This window comes from Formica exsecta, unplaced genomic scaffold (assembly GCF_003651465.1).
Source record: "Formica exsecta isolate Colony F162 unplaced genomic scaffold, ASM365146v1 scaffold108, whole genome shotgun sequence".
Classification (NCBI taxonomy): Eukaryota; Metazoa; Arthropoda; class Insecta; order Hymenoptera; family Formicidae; genus Formica; species Formica exsecta.
Window position 1 is genome coordinate 918,136 of NW_021848419.1, and position 22,621 is coordinate 940,756.

At 38.8% G+C, this 22,621-nt stretch overlaps 1 protein-coding gene and 1 long non-coding RNA gene across 2 annotated transcripts in view; one reads left to right on the top strand and one right to left on the bottom strand.

Annotated features, from left to right (window-relative positions):
- Window positions 1-76: 76 nt before the first annotated feature.
- The window catches only part of LOC115234881 (apolipophorins), a 27,894-nt gene continuing 5,349 nt past the window's right edge, over window positions 77-22,621 (top strand). The window contains exons 1-18 of the mRNA XM_029806255.1: window positions 77-252; window positions 7,147-7,173; window positions 7,340-7,524; window positions 7,993-8,175; window positions 8,273-12,868; window positions 12,961-13,473; window positions 13,750-13,936; window positions 14,230-14,446; window positions 15,404-15,696; window positions 17,578-17,772; window positions 17,920-18,146; window positions 18,531-19,020; window positions 19,171-19,355; window positions 19,431-19,651; window positions 19,959-20,532; window positions 20,649-20,896; window positions 21,201-21,444; window positions 21,976-22,212. Coding sequence (XP_029662115.1) covers window positions 186-252; window positions 7,147-7,173; window positions 7,340-7,524; window positions 7,993-8,175; window positions 8,273-12,868; window positions 12,961-13,473; window positions 13,750-13,936; window positions 14,230-14,446; window positions 15,404-15,696; window positions 17,578-17,772; window positions 17,920-18,146; window positions 18,531-19,020; window positions 19,171-19,355; window positions 19,431-19,651; window positions 19,959-20,532; window positions 20,649-20,896; window positions 21,201-21,444; window positions 21,976-22,212 — 8,889 coding nt within the window. The 5' untranslated portion in view covers window positions 77-185. The remainder of the gene's footprint in view (window positions 253-7,146; window positions 7,174-7,339; window positions 7,525-7,992; window positions 8,176-8,272; window positions 12,869-12,960; window positions 13,474-13,749; window positions 13,937-14,229; window positions 14,447-15,403; window positions 15,697-17,577; window positions 17,773-17,919; window positions 18,147-18,530; window positions 19,021-19,170; window positions 19,356-19,430; window positions 19,652-19,958; window positions 20,533-20,648; window positions 20,897-21,200; window positions 21,445-21,975; window positions 22,213-22,621) is intronic.
- The window catches only part of LOC115234963, an 857-nt gene continuing 564 nt past the window's right edge, over window positions 22,329-22,621 (bottom strand). The window contains exon 2 of the long non-coding RNA XR_003883968.1: window positions 22,329-22,612. This is a non-coding gene — a long non-coding RNA (uncharacterized LOC115234963). The remainder of the gene's footprint in view (window positions 22,613-22,621) is intronic.

Here is a 22,621-nt window from a genome sequence, read left to right on the forward strand (position 1 = left end):
GATATGCATAGGATAGGATTTGTGAACGCAAGCGAGTGGGGAGCGGCGAGAGCATAAAAGCAGGGACGTAGAAAAGCGCGGACGCTTTTGTCGTGTTCGCCCGTGGCCGCCGATCGTGTCACCACTGATTGTGCGAGAAAGTAGTGCTAAAAGCAATAGTTTGCGATACTCGGGCAAAGGAAGCCATGGGGCTCGCGAGGACGGCCGTCTTCGCCGGCTGCCTCCTCTTCCTGGCGGTCGACGCCTTAGGCAGTGAGTAAAGCACCATCATCGCTTTCATCCCTTTCTGCAAAGTACTCTGTGTTTTAATTTATCTTCTAAGGAAGATGTGTAAACGGCCGTTGCAAACCGTTCGCTCTTTTCTCTATTCTTAGATAATTACAAAAGTATGAAAATTACGGGATCAAAGCAGTCCGATTCATTTATCTGAACGGAAAATTTGCCTAGAATAGATCTCTAGAGAGCTAGATAAATATATCGAAGAAAATCCTTATATATATATACATATTATAATACACAGGAAGATTTTTAGATTTTACTAACAAAAAAATGCAAAGTCCTTAGTACTAGTATTGGAACTTTCATACTTCTATATACCGATACGAAAGAGAAATAAGAATAATTAAATGTCGTTCCAAATCAAGAAAAAGAAAGCATTTGTTTCTTACAAAGCGCTTCCGAAGCCTTGATTTTCAAGATAATTAATTTGTACTTATTAAAGATAAAAATTTAAAAATTTATCTTCTAAGGAAGATGTAAACGGCCGTTGCAAACCGTTCGCTCTTTTCTCTATTCTTAGATAATTACAAAAGTATGAAAATTACGGGATCAAAGCAGTCCCATTCATTTATCTGAACGGAAAATTTGCCTAGAATAGATCTCTAGAGAGCTAGATAAATATATCGAAGAAAATCCTTATATATATATACATATTATAATACACAGGAAGATTTTTAGATTTTACTAACAAAAAAATGCAAAGTCCTTAGTACTAGTATTGGAACTTTCATACTTCTATATACCGATACGAAAGAGAAATAAGAATAATTAAATGTCGTTCCAAATCAAGAAAAAGAAAGCATTTGTTTCTTACAAAGCGCTTCCGAAGCCTTGATTTTCAAGATAATTAATTTGTACTTATTAAAGATAAAAATTTAAAAAACTATTACGGAACACTTGATGCAACATTTTAAAAAAATGCACGATTATTTTAATGAAAAATAGTACCGCAAGCTTTTATTTTACTCTAATATTAATTTTTTCTCATGTGTAGAATATTGTCGGCACATTATTTTTACAATTATTATTTTAGCTATAGTTTATGTTATCATAACGTAATTGTAGTTGAATTTTTAATATTATTAAGAAAACTGATAAAAAGTTGCATTTACGATAAATGTGTTCCGATACGCGTATATAAAGATTTAAATCATGTTTATGTAGATCTTTCGAGAAGGATGGCCGGATGGATTTCCATGAGTTTTAATTTTTCTATCAAGTTAAAGATTAATACGCGAATTGATAGAAAAGGTCAACGCGCTCAGCGCGGTCAGGTTTGAATATCATAAGGTTATTCGCTGTGTCAAGGATAAAGATTATCTTCGCAAATGGATGTTGAAATTGATGATATTTTCGTGAAAGCGATAGGATCCCGAGAGATTCGCGGAACTTTACCGCGATTATTGCACTTGGCATGATTAGCGTGATAAACTAAAAATATCGAAACGTTTCTTTCTCGCAATACTGGAATTAAGTCGCGGTTTATGAAAAATGATCTTCGACATAGCCGTGTATATCTTAGAGAGATTCGTAATTCTTAATCTCCTTCATAATAACGAGGAAAACTTGTTGATTTCCTTTAAGAATCTTTCGTATCCTTACGTTTCTTTTTTGTCACCTTTGCTCCAGCAGTGATAATTTATTTATCGATATAAGATTTATCTTATATCTTATTGATATAACGTTTCCGTTATATGTGTTATTTTCTCTATTCTTTTACATGTTATTCTAGAATTTAATTAATCAAAGTTGTAACTCTTTTCGTTTACTTATTTTATGTTAAACAAAGTATAAAACTTTTTATTGGCGTACGTTGGCGTTTAATACTTTCTTGTTACTAGAAGAAGTTTAAAGAAAATTGTTTTTTGATTAAATTATGCTGGACTAATGGAAGAAAATGTCGGATATTAAGTAGTTTTTTTATTAACAAAATAGAGTAAAAGAATGTTTAAGATTAAACTGTTTTCTTAACAAACAAACAAAAAAATTATATATATAGATTAAGAGTTATTGATATATACATGTAGAAAATTATTGGATACAGGAAAACATCAGTTTTTGAATTTTTCACAAAACTGCGAATGTATGAAAGAGTGATGAATAACGTTAAAAAATCTAGTTACACTTCTATCAAATTGTAAACATGTAGGCGCGCCTACATGTGATTTGCAAATTTCCAAATCACGTTTGAATAAACAAATGTACGAATCATTGAGTAATTAAAAATACTATTGTGTGGCAGAGAGTTGGCGATAAAAAATTGTTTATTTTGTAATTACAATCGAAAAAGCCGATTTTATGTTTTTGCTCTTAAACGCGATAAGATTAGATCTTAAACGTGAGAAATCCTTTACTGTTATCTACGTTTCTCTGATAACGTACGTACCTTATAATTTTGGTCTTTGTTTTATACAAGTCAACGCTTTGTTTAAATTAATCACGAATAATCGAGTGCATAATTAGCACAGCTTAATACATACGGATTAAAATAACCATTAGAACGTATAACAGTCGCTGTTATGATTTTTTTATAAAATATGTTAGATAGATAGTACGCAAGAATACTAACTCATATTCTCGCATACGTAATATAAAATTACAGGAATCGTTTGGATCCATTTCTTCCATTCTCTCATGCGAGTAAATTATCAACGAGGGGAGCCAAATTTAAAAAATAATAAGATTTATTAACCGATAACATTTGCGAGAGATAAAAGGAAATGTATGAGATTATTCTCCTGAAAAATAGAGCAATTCGTAAAAAACTGTAACTGTAGGTGGAATTCAACGTGGTAAATGCGGAGTTTTCTTGCACGTTCTAAAAGTAACAAATAGTGGTTTGAAGAGTTCGAGTATGGCGTATCGGTGGTCGGAACGAGGTCCGTATCATTGAAACGATTATAGGTCCCCCGTGTTTGACCGGACATTTGGTAAATTGATCTGACGTCCCTACATCCCAGTGAAATAGATCCGATCTGGCCGTTGCGACGTAACAAACGTTCTTTCACCGCCGCGTTTTAAAAGGGAACATATGAAACCATCGTTTCACATCGTTGGCCGCGGTTTATACGAGCAAAATAGAATAGAATACGATTACAATCGTCGCGTTTTCTATTGGCGACACGTTTTTTCCAATTGCCTCGCAGCTGTGACCGTCGTAATACCGCCGGAAAATAGAAACAATACCGAGAGAAAGAGAAAAAGAGAGAAAGAGAGATGGATGGACCTTTTCATATAAATATCTTTCTTTAAGCGTAACATCTCTCGTTATATCGAGTCACTCAATGGCTATTGACGATGCATTAAAAATTCTGCGATAAATAATTACAATGGCGCAGTTGTATGCGAGAAATGGAAGCGCGATTGTCGGGTTAAAAATACGAGCGGACAATACGGGATCATCGAGGAGAAAGATCGACGTTTAAACGCGACGCATGAAATAACGCGAGAAAGATACGGCGTCCCTGAGCATATGAAATATGAAAGTGTATGCTTTGTCGTACGCGCGCGCTGTGAATTTGCATAATGCACGCGTTTAAGTAATACAACGAGAGCAAAGCACCCCTAATCGCGCGTCGCGCACGTCAAGGGGACGAGCAACGCGATAAATTACAGTTGCAATTGCGTTAGATTACAGCAAAATCCCGGCGAGATTCTCTAAACGTACTGTAGTTTTCATGATGCATCCATCTGTTGATGTTACATTATTCAGTTGACGAGGTAACGTCTAAAGAGAGTCGCAATTACATATTTAATCCACAAATTATATTCTAAGTATTCTACTTATATTCCTCTCTGTGTAAATTTAAGTTGATTCTCTCTCTTAACGAAAAATTGAAATATAAATATTTTTTTAAATTTTCGACATTAAATATTCTACGCCAAATTAAAAAAAATTTTAGTAAAACTTGGCTGAAATAAAGTCCATTTGATTGTGAGTTTAAACGAAAAATATAAGATTTTGTTTTTTACCTGTATCTATAAATATAAATATTGCTTTCTATAGATATCTCGATTGTCGCTAAGGAAAACTCGTTTACAAATTGATCAAAGGTTTCGCAGATAACAGTCTTTATACAGAAGGCGGAAAATAGAAAGCAATCTTATGAAATAAAAGTTCTAATACAAGTTTAAAGGAATATCTTCGTCGTTCATGCGTTCCGTGAAGTCAAACAGATGAAATTCCGGCTATGGTGACCAGGTAATAACAAAGAGAATTCGCTGAAGGAATATTTCAACGAACTCGCAGATTGCCGTTAAAGTGAGGACAATCAAGAGCAGAGAAATTGATCGCCGGGGTTCGCGGTATCATTGCACAGAAACAATGTATACCTTCATCGGATAGATTCGCCCTTCTTTTGGTCTATTCTCGAGACCAACACTCCCACTCTTCCCCTCCCTCCCCCCTTCTCTTTTCACACGCGTTGTTCTTTATCTCTTTGTTATCCCTTTGTCCCCATTGAAGGAACGCTTCCCCCTTCTCTTGTATCTCATCTAGCTCTCTTTCTCTTCATTTATTCGGTCACTCTGTCATTCCACCCCTCTGTTTATTTTCTTTTACATCGCCTAAATAAAGCACAGCCTGCATATTCTTATTCGTCGTATCTTATATTATTTTTCTAGAAAAAAATATATCATTTGTTCTATTCATTTGCGTAAAAAAAATTATATTATGCCCTGTTTGAAACAACGGCAATGGAAGATTTCTAGCTAGGAATATCTCTCTATATTCACATAGTAACCACGTGTAAATTGGAAAGATTAGATTTAACTGTTTCCATTATACTAATCGCTTCGACGGAAAACATTATCATATATCTCCTAAATACACACACATACATACATGCGTGCACATTTATAAGTCGCTTCAATTTTGCATTTCAATTTTTGTTTTCTATTGTTTGCATCTTCTCTTGTCCGCCTTTTCTGAGAAAAGATAATCTTTATCAAGTGTGCCGAGATGCAATTAATTACTTTGTCGTCGAGTAAATAATTATGCAACTGATACATAAGTGCAAAGTACAAATTTTGATATTCGCTTGTTTTTTGTTCCAATAATTGTATTGACGTAATGCTGAATAGTCGACTCGCATTCTGCCGTTAACGAGATTTATATTTATGAATTTATTTTTTCCTCAGTAAATAGCGCTTATGTGTTTAACGATACGTTAGAAATGCGCAAGGAAAAAATCGAATAGATTTGATTTTGTTAACTTGCCTAATAGAAAAAAAGAAATATGTCGAAAAGTAAAACTCTACAATTTAAAAGCAACAAATTTAACAACGAATAAAACGATCATATATTGGCGTTCAATATTAGTTTAAAAAGATGAATTTATTTATATACAGAAAAACAAAATTCGATATATATTTTTAATTAAATTAGAATTTATTTATTTTTTTTTTATATTGAGATTTTTATTATATATGCGAAATAGATATATATTTTATATAGTAAAATTGATATTGATGTTTTCGTGGTGTATATATAGTTGCAGTTTGTGAACTTTAAACTTCCGTTGTAACTTGATGATATTTGTTATTTTTTTATAATATTGACCCAATATCCGGTCTTTTATCTTAAAAGTAAACTAATACAAAAACTAGATTACTAATAAAATGTTAATCGACTTTTAATATATAATATAAACCATCTTATTTAAAACGTAATCAAAATTTTCTAAAAAAATAAAAAAAGCTTTCTATACATGCTGAATCAATAATTATATTTATCTACAGTCATGTCTTTCATCGTGTTTACTCAGCGTGTTTACTCTCGTCTATGAATTTTGCTATCAATGCTATTTTTTTGAATGTCAGCAAGATAAAGTGAAATGAGAGATAAGAACTTACGCTAAACGTACAAATACCAATATCAAATTTTTTAAGAATATTCTTTATGTAATGTATAATTAATTTCATATATGTTAGCAATATGTAATGTAATTAATTTAATATATAATTGGAATATTTTATTTAAAATTTATACATAATGCAATATGTGTATAATGTAATTAATTTAATATAATTGGAATATTGCGTGTAAAATTTATAAAATTAGCGTTTGAAGAATATTTAATGTCAAATGTATATATAAAAGTCAAGCGCAACGTAATGAGAGCAACGTAATAAATAACCTTTGTACGATTTAAAACGCATACAAATTTAAAAAATTTGGTTTGGACTAAAAAGAGTATATGGCACAAATATCAAATTATTGCAAACACTGCAATTGATTAGTACGTTCCCTTTTATAGCCCGAAAAGTCACTGCGATTTTATTCGAATCAATTTAAATGTTAAAGGGTGAAACTATTGTGGTATAAACCATTATAAATCGCATTCGGGGCTTGCGCGGGTTCCGACACACTCTATCGAACAGAAATGGAAGTTCCATGGTCCAGGGTCAAGAAAGTCATGATTAACGGCACGTTATCAGTGCTCGACCCTAGCATCGAGTTCACTCCGATGCACAAATATATTTTTTTCTTGAAACAATCTGCGTCAAGCATAATAAATTATAACCACTTGTCTGTCTCCCCGCTCGAATCCGTATTTCGATGAAATCTGAAAATTAAAGTAATGTTATATATGAAAAATATTTTATTCATTTCTTTCTCAACAAAGATTTGTGAACGCACTTGCCCCGAATATTTTTCGTATATACTCTGTCTTTGTCATTTGCTTTATTACACATTTCGGATTATACATATGTGAAGAGAAGGAAAAAATAATTCATAACATTTCCTGTCTTTGTTTTTTTTTTTTTTTATTATTTGCTGTTAATTTAATAATTAATACAATTAATATTAGAAATATATACATCTTTATAGCTAAATATTGACATATGATTATTTTCTTGTTATAGATAAATGTACAGTCGGCTGCCATGGATGTAAGTATATTTATAAATCATACTATAAAAAATGTGTCTCTAATTTGTCGTAATTATTTTGAAAAATTTTTATTGAAAATAAGAAATTAGTATCCTTTTACATTTAGTGTCATTTATGATTTCATTGTAGATTTAATTTTATGTTTTCTCTTACAATCTTTTCCAGTACAAGGAGGTAAAGCATATCAGGAAGGACACACATATATATATGATTTAGAAGGAACGTCCGTAACGTCGGTCCCCGATTCTCAGGGTGACGCTACCTTAAAACTGAAAGGTACCGTTGAATTGTCAGTAAAACCTGACTGCATTCGGCAAATCCGATTGAAGGGCGTACAAATCAATGGAGCCGTAAGTGTTCTACATTTGATTTCTGTATCGCGCATTTCCAAATAAAAGAAAAAGATTAATAAATATATGAGAGAGGAAAGTAGAAATATAGGAAATAGGGCAGAATATGAGACTCGAATATGTAATTTCGACTTTTAATTCAACCTTCTGAATAAACTATGTTTGTATATTAAAAACTTTTAATTGTGGAACTGTTTTTGCACGCGCGTGTAATTAAAATTGATGTACAATAGTTTATGTTTATATCAATGGAAATGCAGTGAATAAAGTTTCTTGTTATCTGTAGACATTTCATATCATAGACTAATTTTCATATAATAAATACTTCATATTTTTAATTTCCTTTTTATTTAAATTCTGTGAAAAGTATTATCTTCTGTGCTATAAATGCGTACGGTAGATAACATTGGTTTACAGAAATACTAGAGGTATAAATATGTAAAAATATAAACACCATTTATTTTCTAGCCAATATCACTGCCAGATGTTGAAAAGCACGCGCTACAATTCAACTATCACGATGGCCACATCGACACGCAGGTTTGTGCCGAGGCTGGTGACTCGCAGGCATCTCTCAACATCAAGAGAGCTGTCACCTCTCTCTTCCAGTCGGCCGTCATTCAAGATTCTGGCTCTACAACTCATCACGAGGTATACAAGTCAACTGTCTTAATTCGTCTTTTTTTAATTTTTCAGTAGAGAGAACTACCTCGATATAATGCATTCTTGCTGTTTGTCAAACTTTCAGTTCGATGTGTTTGGCGGCTGTCCGACTGACTTCACCTTCCACAAAGACGGCGAGTCGTTGGTCATTCAGAAGGAGAGAAACCTGGTCCGTTGCTCTCATCGCGAGAACATCAGGGAAGGACCTGTGTCCGCGATCTACGATTCAAAATCCGACATTCAATCGGTCCCGTTGCTATCATCGCACCAGAAGATCGAGCAACGCTTCAAACGCGGTATCCTGAACAAGGCGACCTCGGTCGAGACCTACAAACTCAAGCCATGGAGTAACGGTGACATCAATGCCAAGACGGTCGTGCAAACCACGCTTACCCTCAAGGACGAAAAGGGCGATAGTCCGAACGCTCCCGTTACCCAGCCGAAATCTCTCATTTTTGAAGCGCCGCATCCCGTCATCAAGTCGTCCGCCGACGCTATTGCCACAGCCCTGAAGATGGCAAGTTCCGAGGAACATGACGGTGTGAAACAGGACGCGGCGGAGAAATTCGCCGAGCTCGTTCGGGTCCTCCGTCTTAGTAACAAGAATGACATTCTCGCCGTTTATCAGAAGGTGAAGGCCGGCGCCGGTTTTGACAAAGTCCTGGACAAGAAGATTTTACTGGATGCCCTCTTCCGTACCGGAAGCGGTGAGGCTGCCGAGATGGTCACCGATCTGTTGAAGAATCACGAGCTCACCGGCGTTCAGGCTCTCGTCTTTTACGCGAGTCTCGCTCTCATCAATCATGTAAATTTACCATCAGTGACCGTCGTCACGTCTTTACTCGATCAGCCGGACCTACCGCGTCTCGGTTACCTCGGAATCGGTCAAGTGATCGGCAAGTATTGTCAGGAGCACGCCTGCGATAACGTAGCCGAAATTAAACAAGCTATCCAGAAGATTCGCGAGAAGGTCGGCAACGGAAAGGCAAAGACCAGGGAACAGGAGAATCTCATAGTCTCGGCCCTGAAGGCGCTGGGTAATGTCCAGTATCTCGATGACGCTAGTATGCAGAAACTGGCTAGCATCGCCGAGGACAAGAACGTTCGCAATCGCGTCAGGGTAGCCGCGATCGAGGCTTTGCCAGCACGCTGTTCTATGAAGTGGAAAAACATTCTTTTGAAGGTTCTGGCTGATCGCGAAGAGGACAGCGAGATCAGAATAAAAACTTACCTTTCGCTAGTCGCCTGTGTTTGCCCACATGTTGCCAACAGTATCAAGGAAACGTTAGATAAAGAAACAGTCTATCAAGTCGGATCTTTCATTCAGAGTCACTTGCGGAATCTGCGAGCCTCCGCCGATCCAAGCAAAGCCGAAGCGAAGAGACAACTCGGTCTAATTAAGCCGCGAACCAAATTCCCGGAAGACTTCCGCAAGTTCTCCTTCAACAATGAACTATCGTACAATGTCGGCGGTCTCGGAGTTGGCTCTTCCGTGGAGAGTAACGTCATCTACAGCCAGGACAGCTTTGTACCGCGCTCGTTGAATCTAAATCTGACCACTGAGATATTCGGCAGATCTTTCAATTTCTTGGAGCTCAATACGCGTATCGAGAACCTTGATAGATTGGTCGAGCATTACTTCGGGCCTAAAGGTCGTTTGACGCAGGACGAGGTAGAGGACTTGGTGGATAAGGGAACGGATAAGGTCGAGAATATTGCACAGTATATTAAGAAGAAAGTCAACAAGTTGCGCTCTAAGCGTGAGGTCAAGCAGGGAGAACTCGACAAATTTGCCAAAAGTGTCAAATTAAGAAACAACGAGGTGGATCAGCAGCTTGACCTAGATCTATCAGTCAAACTATTCGGTGTTGAATTGGCATATCTAACTTACAATGGAAATCCCGCGCAGTTATCGCCGGAGAATATCATTGATAAGATATTCGATGACGTTGAGGTAGGATTCGACAAGGTGAAGAAATTTGATTACAACTTGCAGAATCGCATGCAGTTCCTGGACGCGGAGCTCATCTATCCGACAAATCTTGGTACGGCGCTTTCTGTGGGCGTGATCGGCACCAGCGTAGTCCATTTGAAGGCATACGGCAGATTAGACATCCCGGCAATGATAAAGAACCCGCAGAAAACCGACGTGTTCATCGGTTTTGAACCTGGAGCTTCCATTCGGATCGCTGGTAGCATGGTCGTTAAAGGATTTGATGTAGAGTCCGGCATGAAGCTTGTCACTACATTGCATTCCGATACGGCGGCTGATTTGACAGTGAAGATATTAGACGGCAAGGGTATTGACATAAAAATCGGCGCGCCGAAAAGAAAGGAGGTGCCCATAAGCGTGAGCAGCGAGATCCTGCTGAGCACCGGATCGAAAGGCGATACATACAAGGCTCCCAAGTTCGGCAAGGGCAAGGTATACAAGGATTGCTTCGAACAATTCTCCACTGCTGTGGGCATAACAGTTTGCGGACATCTGGAATTCCCGTATGATGGCATCGAGTCGGTGAACAAGAGAGCCTTTTTCCCCCTAAACGGACCGTTCAAATATAGCATTAGCAATGAGAACAACGATCTAACAAGCATCCATCTCAAGATCTATCACGACAAGACACCAAAGTCTCGATTATTCGAGATTTTGTTAGACACACCTAACAGCAAAACTAACAGACGCATATCTCTGACCGGCGAAGTCGTCCTCGAGCCTAACAAAGTCGCCAAATTATCATTCAATTCTCCTATAAAGAAGGCCTCCGTTGAAACGGTATTGAAATCCAATCCTCAGGAACACACATTCACAATCACTGTGCAAAACGATAACCATGAGTACTTTGCGCGCGCCGGCCTCTTGGCTGACGGTACCAAATACAAGCCCGTATTGGAGTACAAAGTGCCGGAGCATATCGAAAAACTAGCAGGCACCAAGTTCGGAACGAAAACGTCAACAAGCCGTCAACAATACAATGTGCAGGGTAGTGTGGAGCTGATCGATGAAAATGACGCGAAGAAATACGTGTTCAACAAGGTAGCCCTGGTCGCGGACGGCGAGAGCCTCGTCGGTCTCGACGGATATGTTCAATCCGGCAAAAACGCCATCGCCCTGGATATAAAGACAAGTTATAGCGACGAGTCAGTCGCCCTGAAATTGCACGGGAAAAAGCTGGGAGAACGTCATTATTCGTTCGGCCTATCAGCATTGCCATCTAGAGATCCCAATATAGCTTTTGATATCAACTGGGAATTGCGTAAAGGTGACTACGATTTCGAGAATAATCTGGTCTTCGTCCACGGCCCGGATCCGAAATCCGAGATCAATCGTTTCACTCTCAAGCAGTACATTGTTACCAATTTGAACCAGGGAAGCGCGAATTTTGTCCTGGGCGGATCTAGCAAAATCTCATATCCCGCTGCGAAACTGAAACTGTATCTCGAAGGTAAACTCACATCTGTTTCCATCGATGGCGACATCGAAATCACGTATGACAAGTTTAAATTTGGCTCGGAGCTATCCGCCAAGCGAAACACAGATAAGCCGGGCGATTATGAGATCGAATTCGAGGCCGAACTGCTACAAAACAGCATCAAACTGGAATCGAAACGTACGATCGTCAATCCGCACAAGAGCAAGTATCAGAACAAGATCGAGCTAACGCCGGGTGGCAAGTACGAGGCCGAGGCGCTGGTGACATTTGATCAGGACAACAATCATGTAAACGTAGAGGTGGACGGCGATCTGGATCTGAACGGCAAGAAGGTAAAGGCATTCGGCAGTCTAAACACTGAGCGTCCCGGTAACGTCCAGTCTCAAGCATACGTCACCGTCAACGATGTCAAGTACGTCGACTTCGTGCTTAAGCTGCTGCGACAGGGCACGTATCCGCAGGGTAATTTGTCCCTGAACATAAAAAACTATCTAAATGTCGCGGGACAGATTACGGTACAGAATGACAAGGGTAAGGCACAGCTCAATATCGATCTGCCAAAGATCAATCGAAAGATTAAAGGAACTAGCGAATTCGTGATAAGCGGCACGCAGCACAACGCCGACATCGAGATTCTGCTCGACGCGGAAAAGGACCCGAGCAAGCGTATCAAACTGTCCACTGTGAACGACGTAAAGAAGAATGCCGTCGACTCGAAGAACGTGATCGAAGTACTGAATCACAAGCTCGAGGTGAATGGCAAGGGCAAGCTGGACGGCACGTTCAACGAGGGCGAGCTGATCATCGACGCGGACATCACTTTGCCGAACGGTCATTACATGGTTTACAAAGCTAAACGCACGTCTACCAAGAAGAACGACAAGCACAACATCCACGTGACCGCCGAGCTAGAGGTCCATGAGACTAAGGGCGGCAAATCGCAAAAATATATGTACATCATCGACGCAACCGATATCGACTACAAGACGTCCACATTCCAGTTGAACGAGCAAGTGACGGCCACCGACTTCGACGGCAACAAAAAACAGTTCGATGCCAATATAAAGAACCTTGCCGATGTCGATGGTTATAAGAGATTGTACGAGATCATTCTGGCTACGTCAGCAACACATTCGGATAATGCGATGGTGCCGAGGCCGTTTAATCTACAATACAAGACTGGCGTGCGCGATAACGGTGAAGTGATATACCAAGTCGCTTCCTCTTTGAGCAAGGACATTCAGGCGAAGGTAAGCAAAGTAACTCGTTAAATATCTTGAGATTACGTAACACGTAAGACGCATATCTATAAAGTAGCAATGCGTAAATTTATCATTTGCAGAGTTCTGGAAACTACGTTCCCGGCAACAACGTTGACAAGCCTTGTACGCTCAACGGCAATCTGGAGCTGGTATTGCCATTCGAAGGTCTGTACTATGTCAATCTCGATTTAAAGAACAGCTTGCTGAGTCAATCCGAAGAAGAAGGCGGTAAGCTCGAATTGGAAGGATCATCGACGCTCACTTACAACAAGGATAAATCGGTCAAGGTCGCTGGCGCTCTCAAGACGTCCGGGATCAATGACGGCGAGCATCCTTACGAGAGCGATCTTAAGGTCGATCTGACGGTTCTCCAGATACCGCCTTTCACCTACCAAGAGTACTTCAAGTATGTGCCTAACAACGACAAAGTGACAATCACCACTAATACGATTGTCAAGTACGGTCAAAAAGAATTGACCCTCGCGATCGATTCCCTCACGTACGATCGCGATCTCACGCATGTCGATATAAAGGCCAAGGCTACCACCCCGTACGAGAAGCTGCGTCAGATCGATCTTGAACTCAAGCACGAGGTAAAGTTTATAACATTATTAATTTTTCTTTTGTAAAAGCACATTGTCTTTCGCACGTTTCGCTGATTTCGATTTGTTGAGCGAATTCTTTACATTAACCTAGCTAGATATCACCGTTGATACCCCGTTACGTCATTTACGATAATTTATTTCTTTACTACGACAGCATGCGGTTTAGAAAAGATAAAGTTTACAGTGATCAACGAGATTGCTGCGAGGGTGGCACTATCTATTCATTATATGCGCATCTAATACCTTTTTTATTTATTTTTGAAGAGAGAAAAGGACGGACACGTAAGGAAGACCGATGTGGTCGTCACTGCCGACAATATAAAGTACACAGCCAAGAGTGAAATTCAAGACGGCAACGTCTCTCCGATTATCCATATAGTTCTCACTTGTCCAAAGGGAAAGACTGAATTACTCTCGAAATTCGAGAAGCTTGGCGACCGAGAATACACGGGTAATTTTAGTCGAATTTAAGCGAAATTCTTTTAAAAACGTACAATATAATACAATAGCAAAAAAGTAATGGAAATTTCAGATAAATGTGTTTTTTAAATTCATAGTGTCTGCAACGTCGATAAAATAAATTTGGATTATGCAGAAAGTTAAAATATTACAAAGTGACATAATTTTCGACATCTTTATTTAAAAAATATTAATATTTTTCCCTTTATTAGAAAAGTAAGAACTTCCTCTTTATTTGTTTCTTTGAATAAACATTCTTATCGAATTCCTCGCGTTTGGTTTTAGGCGAATGGAAAGTCGAGACACCATACGGCTTCGCCGTTGCCGATGCGCACATCAACCTGGAGAGCATCGAGAATTTTGTCATCAACGTTAATCTGGACAGCGACAAACTCAAGCATCGTAAAATTCACGCCGAGATCGCCAACAGTCCCACCGCTAAGACTGGCAGAAAGATAATCATCGTCGTCACCAGCGACGGCAAGAATATCGTCACCGGAAGGTAAATATGTAATAGCTTGTCGCGTAAAACGATGTCCCTAAATATAGTATATCCGAACGTTGATAATGGTTAATGATTATTTGGATGAAGAAGAAATTTATTCGAAGAACAAAAAGGTAAAGTTATACAGGTCGCGTGGAATGTAGGAAGTCTACGATTCGTTTTTCTCGATATTCTCGACTTCCATTAGCGATCTTGTACATTCCATCGCGCTTCTGTCGAGGAGAATCGATATTCCCGACGTAATTCTAAACGATGTTCTCTAACGACGCGCGAGATATGGATACACCTCTTGCGCGTATATAAAAGAAGTAAAAGATCGATCGCCTACGCGGTGACAAAACAAAGAGTAAAGATGTCCTCCTGTAATTAACGAAAGGGCACGAGGTCATTTTCAAAGGAGATCACAGATACGGTAGAATACGTATCTCCTTTCGTCGTTCCACCTCGTTCTGTGTAATTTCACATCGATTCATCCGCTAAAATTAATTCAAGCAGTTTCCGAGAATACCTTTCAACTGTGCACCAGCCCTTTTTATTCGTCTCATCGAGAACACCCCGATCGAATCGCAAAACGTTGAAAGAGGCTAACAGTTGAACGGTTCTGGTCAGAAATCCAGAATGCCATCGATCGTATGGCATAAAAAATATTATAAACATTTCATCACATATCTATAATAAAAATATCGATATATCATTCAATATTAAATATAAAAAAAAGATAGAAATTGCATGCAGCATTTAACGTTCCATGTTTGACATTGCTAGGATACGCATTAGTAATAATAATGACAATTTATTCTGTGTTCTCTGAAATATTCCCTCTAAGAACAAAACTATCATAAGTAAAGAAATTTTGAAAAATATTGTAACAAAAGACATAAGATAATAATACGTAAATAAGAAAGAGAGAAGAGTAAATAGCATATCTGACGTAAGATTACAATTTATTCGTAGCACAAATTACAAGAAACGCGACGAAGGTGGCAAGATCATCGTCGAAGGGAACGGCAACCTCAAGATAGGCGAGAACACGAGGAGCTCGTCCTTCAAGTATACTCGCCAGCAATTGACTCGCGAAAAGGACGGCGAGGTCGGCGTTATAATCGTTTTGAACGCCAAGTTCGATCCGGCGGCTATCGTAGGCGAGCTGAAACTCTCGAATAAGGAAATCCTCGTCTCCAACAGCTACTGCGAGCAGAGCAAGGACTGCGCTCACTTCAAGCTTCAATCGAGCTACGATACTGATAGTAAGTCACATTTTGACCGACAAATCAATTATATATATATATATATATATCTTTTACAAAAAAATAGATATATATACATGATCATCCTTAAAACAATCTTTACCGAACGGAATGGAGTTTAGGTTTTTTGCAAGCAAGTATCTCATTCCTTCGTGTCCTCTTTTCACTTGTTTTTAAATATGCATGTTGCAACATTGACAACATTTTTCTTTTTTTTCCTTTTCTTATGTTTTCTTCGACTGTTTAAAATTGAAAAAGAGATACAGAGAAATTTATAAATAATTAATGAAAAAAAAAAAATAATTTTTTATATATTAACATGCTCAGTTATTCTTAAAAATTATGAAAAAAAATCGATCGTATATTGTTATATAAAAAGCCTTCCGCATATAATAAAAGACGTTAAATACGGCGCACCTGGAAATATACTGCCTCAATGATACGCTCACTTTGCGTGTCGAGTCGGCCCTTTATTAAGACTCGTTTTGTCACAACGGATTCATAAAATAATGAAAAAAGAAACATAACGTTAACGGAAACCGTATAAGGAACCCCCGCGATTTTTACAAACTATATATACCAAATGTTCTCTCAGCAAATCATCCTTATCGCGACGCACATGCTTTCGTCCACGTTGCACGCATGTCCATCCGTCATAAATAATTAGAGAATCTCCCTCCATGGACCTTGTCTCCGTATCATTTTCCCCAACGTATCTCTCTCGCGCGCGCGCGTGTGTGTATGTGTGTGTGTGTGTGTGTGTGTATGTGTGTGTGTTTCGCATGAATGCGCAATACGCCGCGACATGGAATTTTCGCGAGCAGCAGAGAGGATAGAACCTCCCCTTCTACGCGTCTGGCTACCGGATCCTGGTCGATACGATTCTATTCTCGCGTGATCTGCACCCGATTCGTGCCTCGCCTCGGTTATTAATAGATCCTCGGATTTTTGCATCCCTTAACTCGGCCGACGTCGCGTGGCCGCGCATTAACTCGAGAGTGCGCACTTTTTTCCCTTCCTCCTTTCTTTTTTTTTTTTCTCGACGGGAAAGTCGACGAACGCCGGGATCGCGATGTGGGAAGACAGGCGTGACCAACCAGGCCAGGTGTGTGGAGGGTATTACGGCGCGATACAAGGAAAAAATAAGTCGCGTCGGAATGACGTCACGCGCCGCAAGGGCGTGTGCTCTCCCTGCTGACGTATACGCGTCTTAATCCTTTCTAGCGCGGAGATGACGTATAGCGCAATAATGTTTACTTCGTGCTTTTTTTCTCTTTCACTCTCTGTCTCTCTCTCTCTTTTTTCTTACTCTTTTTCTTTCTCCCTAGGGATCAATTTGGAGCAGTTGAAGCCTGTCGAGCCTCGAGAGTTTACGGAAATAAAATTCTCGTGATTAAAGTCGAGAGACTGCTCTCGAGAACAGTCTAAATGGAACGGCGCGTAACGAGTTTCCAATGACAGCGTTAATAGTTATGAATCTTTTATGATTGCTGTCAAATGAATACTCGTCATCCTTTCATGATTTTATGATAATTATCGATTATCGTATCTCTCTCCAAAATTACACTGTCAATTACTGTCCAATTTACCTGATGGCCTCGATTATCTATGGCTTTATCTTGATAATAATTTTATAATTTTGCATTTGCATTACTAATTGTTTTTGCTATTATCCGCTGTAGTTTGATAGATATCGAAAAGATAACATCGAAAATACAAGGCGTGTAAAAGTCGGGTAAATATATATACGTGAAGAGTATTATAGCATAAAAAAAAAAAGAATTATGAAAAATAATTTCATTAGAAATACTATCATTCTCTTGTATTTTCGATCGTTTGTAAGATAATTTTTATAATCCGTATCTTCGTTCGTTTTTACAGAGAAGAACTATCTGAATCATCAAATAACGGTGGAAGTAGACCTAAAGAAATTTAATGTACCGGCTGAATTCGGATTAAAGACGAGTACCGAGATCAAAGATTCTAAGTTTGATCACTCCGCCAACTTGTATTTACACTCGTCCAAGGACAAGTCTCAGTATTCTTACCAAGTCTACATTCATCCCAAGGAAAGCGGTAAGAAAGCTTCTCTCGCTTCTTTATCAATAACTCTTATTAATTAAATTAATAATAACCAAGTATTAAGCGCGATCGTATTTTAATATGTCAAATATAATCGGTAAAACGAAAAATTAAAACTCGCCTGTTATTTTCTTTTGACAGCTGCCATTTTGACTTTGCCCAACCGCGAATTGGCAGTTATCAGTACATTCGACTTGCCGAAGACGAAGCAAACCGGCGCGTTTAAGGTCGATGTGTCCGTTTACTTGGACAGGAAGAACAAACCGTCCGAGAAGACCGGCCTGGTCGCTGCCGGAGACATTAATATCGGAAAGGAGAGTGGATCCGTCAACGGAGAAGTTAAATTCATTTATCCGTCTCAGCCAAAGGTACATCCCTCTGACGTAAAAATGTAGTCTCGTGTGTTTGCGAACAAAATTTCTAAATCTATTCAGAAATCACATTGGATTAAGTTTGAGAAAAAGAAAAAAATTTAGCTAAAGGGGTATTTTCAATCTCGCTTCCAATTTCCGCGTGAATAGGATCAAAGTCTTGATATAAAAATTAGAAAGAGGCAAAGGGAAAGCGCAATCTAGCAGGAACATCGAGTTTCATAAGCCGAGCCGTTTGGCTATAAAAGAGACGATATGCGTCTTCCGTCAATTTGTCGCCAAGTAGATTAAGCTTTTTCATCCTTACTACACTTTCGCCATTTTAAGCCGAAGCAAATATAAGATTCTCGAGTCACATCGCAATATTTCTGCTGTCGTTAGGATATGGCAGTGAAAGGTAGACTTCACTATGGCGGCCAACTGCTTGACGCGAACGTTGATATCGACGTCTTTGCGAAGAAGACGCAAAAGATCAGCGTAGCGGCAAAACTGAGTCAACAAAATATCGACAAAGGTTACAATTTCACCAGCGTAATCGAAGTGAACAGCCGTGGTCAACAGCTTAAGGTCGACTTGAAGTCGCACACAGTACTGTCGAAAAATACAATCGGTTTTGGTAACATATTAACTTATATGGACTCACATCAGAAAACGAAGAACGTGGGCATCCTGTTCTCCGCGGATTGCAAGAAAACGTATCTTCTTGTGACCGGGCCTAATAAGGAGCTACTTAAAGTCGACGTGAAACTGCAATTAGAGAAAAATTTGCAAAAACTTGATGCCGAAATTGCGGTTGTTGGCAACAAGCCCACCATAATTAATATAGAAGCGAATGATTGGAACAGCTTCAAGTATGTAAAGTACCAGCAAGGTAAGTTGTGCCGAATCAAGCGTTTTGCTCGTTTAAATTGTATCCGCATGGATATATCCGTGAGATTATTATCAGCTATGTGCTTGACCTGCGCGTAAAATCGCAGAGAGTATACTCTATTGTGAATTTATGCGAATTGATATTCCTCAGATAATCCTAGCACGAAGATTAGCGCTAACGGACGCGTTGTGCTCGGACAATTGGCAGAGATTCACGCCGATGCGTACAAGGATGGAGTAAAGAAAAATCTTTTCTACGGTTTAGTCCATCTTGATGAGGAGAAGTTCTTGAAACCTGACTTCAGCTATAACAAGGACAATATCGTCTATGTGATCGTGAGTATATTATCATCGTGCGACATGTGATATGTTAATATTGCTTTATTTACTTTACTGACCATTTTATCTTAGGAACATACTCGAAGCCGAAGCATCGAGCTACTGAAACAGCTGAAAGACGCCTCTATTGAGATAATCAAGGAGCTAGAGCATGAGCTGAAAGATTTTTTGGAACATCTGAAGAAGGCTCAGCCGAATATCAAGCCGCTCTTGGACTACTACGAGACTGAATTGAACAAGCTGAAAAACGAGCTTCACGCTGACCAGACCATCAAAGACATACAGGCTACTTTGTAAGGAAATGATTACGTCTCTCTTGACATATTGCATTATATCATTCAATATTACATAAATTAAATAATACATAATCTTTACATAAATTTGTAAATAATGGAATTTATAGTATGACGTCATAAACTGGCTCTACTTAATACATACGATAATTATTGTACATATTTGTTATGACACATAGTCTCTTACTTGAATTAGTAGAAATCGATAATAATGATGTGTCTGTAAACGTTTTTGTAGGTTGAAGTTTGTAGGTCTTTCGCTGAGTTATCATACTTTGTGCGTATAATATCGATCGTATCCTTTCAGGAACAAGCACTTCGGAACTATCATCACCGCCGTGACGGAAACCTTGAAGCAGATAACCATACGATTGAATGAACTCCAGAAAGAATACAACGAAGTAATCTCCAAACTCCAGGAGGCGTGGGACAAGATTTATCCTCAATTGAGAGAATCCTACGAACGGATAGTCAAAGCCTACATCAGCATTCTCGACAGCCTCGCCAATGTCGCCATATCTTACCTCAAGGCGCTACTCACTCTGATCAACGAGCATCAGAAAGAATTGAAGGAAATAGCGGTTATGGCTTCCGAGCTTGCTCAGGACATCGCTAAAATCGTATTCAAGGCTGTTGGTCAGATCAGAAAAGATGTCGATGAGTTTGCCGTTCTGCTGATCAATCAAGTCAAGGCATTACCAATCTATGACCTCGTGAAGGAACAGTACAAGGATATCATAAACCTCCAAGTGCCGGAGAGCATATTGGCATCTGTCCACGAACTTAGCGAGATCATAAAGTCCATGCTGCCGACCGAGGAACTTCGACAGTTCTTTAGCGCTACTTACGAATATATCATAAAACACGTCAAACACGAAAAGGTAGGATTTCCACCGATCTCTTACATCATTTTGCAGTTTCGATTGATAGCATCCTCCAAACGCGATTTGAATAACAAGGTCATTAAGATAATGAGATGTATTCTGGTCTCGCGCAGGTCGACAATGCCAACGAGATCAAAAAGATCTATCAGCGTGCGCTCGACGCTATCGCGTCCCTCGTCAAGCTTCTAGAATCCAGCGACGTCTTGGAACAACTAGTAAACAGCTTATTGGAAGCTAATCTACCTGTTCAGCTTGAAACGTTGACGAAATTGCCAGTGATTACTTCGGTAAAAGTATCTCTTATCAATCTGTTACGCAACAATGAACTTCCATCCCTTACGGATCTCTACTATGCCTACAGGTATATATTAAACTTCTTTTGATTTATCAAACTTTCTATTTTTATTTTATATTACATATCAAATTTTACTTTATAACGTAATTTTTAACTTTATTTTTCACTGCAAAAAACTTGCATCTCTCTCGAAAATTTATTTATGCCAGAAAGTGACAGATAGACGCACTTTAAAGAGAAAAATTAAATTATTCTGTTCCTCTTTTTTATGATGAATATTCTGCGTTCATTTTTTATAATCAGTTAAAAGCTGGAAGAATATTCAACGTTAAATATAACTATATTAATCCTACTCCTCTATTTCAAACAGGCCCACCCTGCTGCTCTCTGACATCGTGCCTCCCTTCAGTAAAGTTGGTATCGTCGTCGACGGGGGACACTTCTTCACCTTCGACGGCAATCATTTTGGCATAGCCGGCGATTGTACCTATATTTTGGCCCAAGATATGCAGGACGGCAATTTCTCCGTCGTCGCCAACTTCAACAAAGGGAATCTTATTAGTGTGACCGTTACGGAACCTAAAGAGAGCATCACGCTGAAGAACAATGGCAACGTAAATTCATTTCTCTTATCTCTATAAACCAATTTCCTATAGCAGCGGCAAGTTACGTAGGTGAATATGTGACGTGAATCGAGAACGCGCGGGGTGGCAAATGGGGTGCAGAGAGAAAGGGGGAAAAACGGCGGGAGACAGGGAGGGCGAAACCACAGATCGCGCTCATATGGTATTCCGAGTACGAGTCTTATAATACAATCCCGTATTGAACTGTAACTCTGTAAGTTTACCGAGGGGCTCCAAACTTTGCTGACAAGCCAAACTCTATTATCCTCGCGTCGCTTCTCTTATAGACGAACTGAGCGAGGGAGGAATAAAAATTCGCCGTTGTACGTTGCGCGAACAACCTCGTTATTATGAACGCGCAACTTTGACCTGCTCTTTTATTTTATTTCTATTTTTTTATTTTTTTTTATTTTTTTGTAGTTTTTCTTTCCTTTTTTGCACTCATTTTTTTTTTTCATTCGCACAAAATGTTTGGCTCTTCTGCGTTTGCCACTGCAACCTGCAACGCCTCTCTTTTTTCAGATTCTGGTGAATAACAAGCCAGCCGATTTCCCAGCCAACACGAAGAATCTGCACGCGTTCCTCATCACCCCGACCGCACACATCAAGTCCGACTACGGCGTGCACGTCACATGCAGCTACAAACTACCTTTGGTATGCACGGTCCGCGTGTCCGGCTTTTATCACGGAAAATTACGCGGTCTTCTCGGTGATGGCAACAACGAGCCCTATGACGACTACACGTTGCCGTCCGGAAAGGTGAGAGAGTGTGCACAGCTATGTTTTACTGTTAAATAAATAATTTCTCGTGCAGAGGCAAAAATCAAAAAGTTGATTCTAATTGCATCAGATGTAAACGGGCAATATATTTTTTAAAAGAATTTTTGATGAATAAAAATTTCATGAATTATATTTTTCAATTTTCTAAGCGATTGAAAAAGGTTGATTGAAACAAATTTTTCATTAAATCGATTTTCAAGCTGAAAAGAATCTACCCGCATACTATAAAATAATATAAATACATAAATAGCAAGATTAATACATTTTTCAGCTAATTTTATCATAAGAAAAGCTGAAATTGATAGCACATTAATGTAAAAGCTGGAAATGCGATGAAAAATGAATTCGTTATAAATAGTTAACATAATCTGCTTCCTACCTTCGGAAG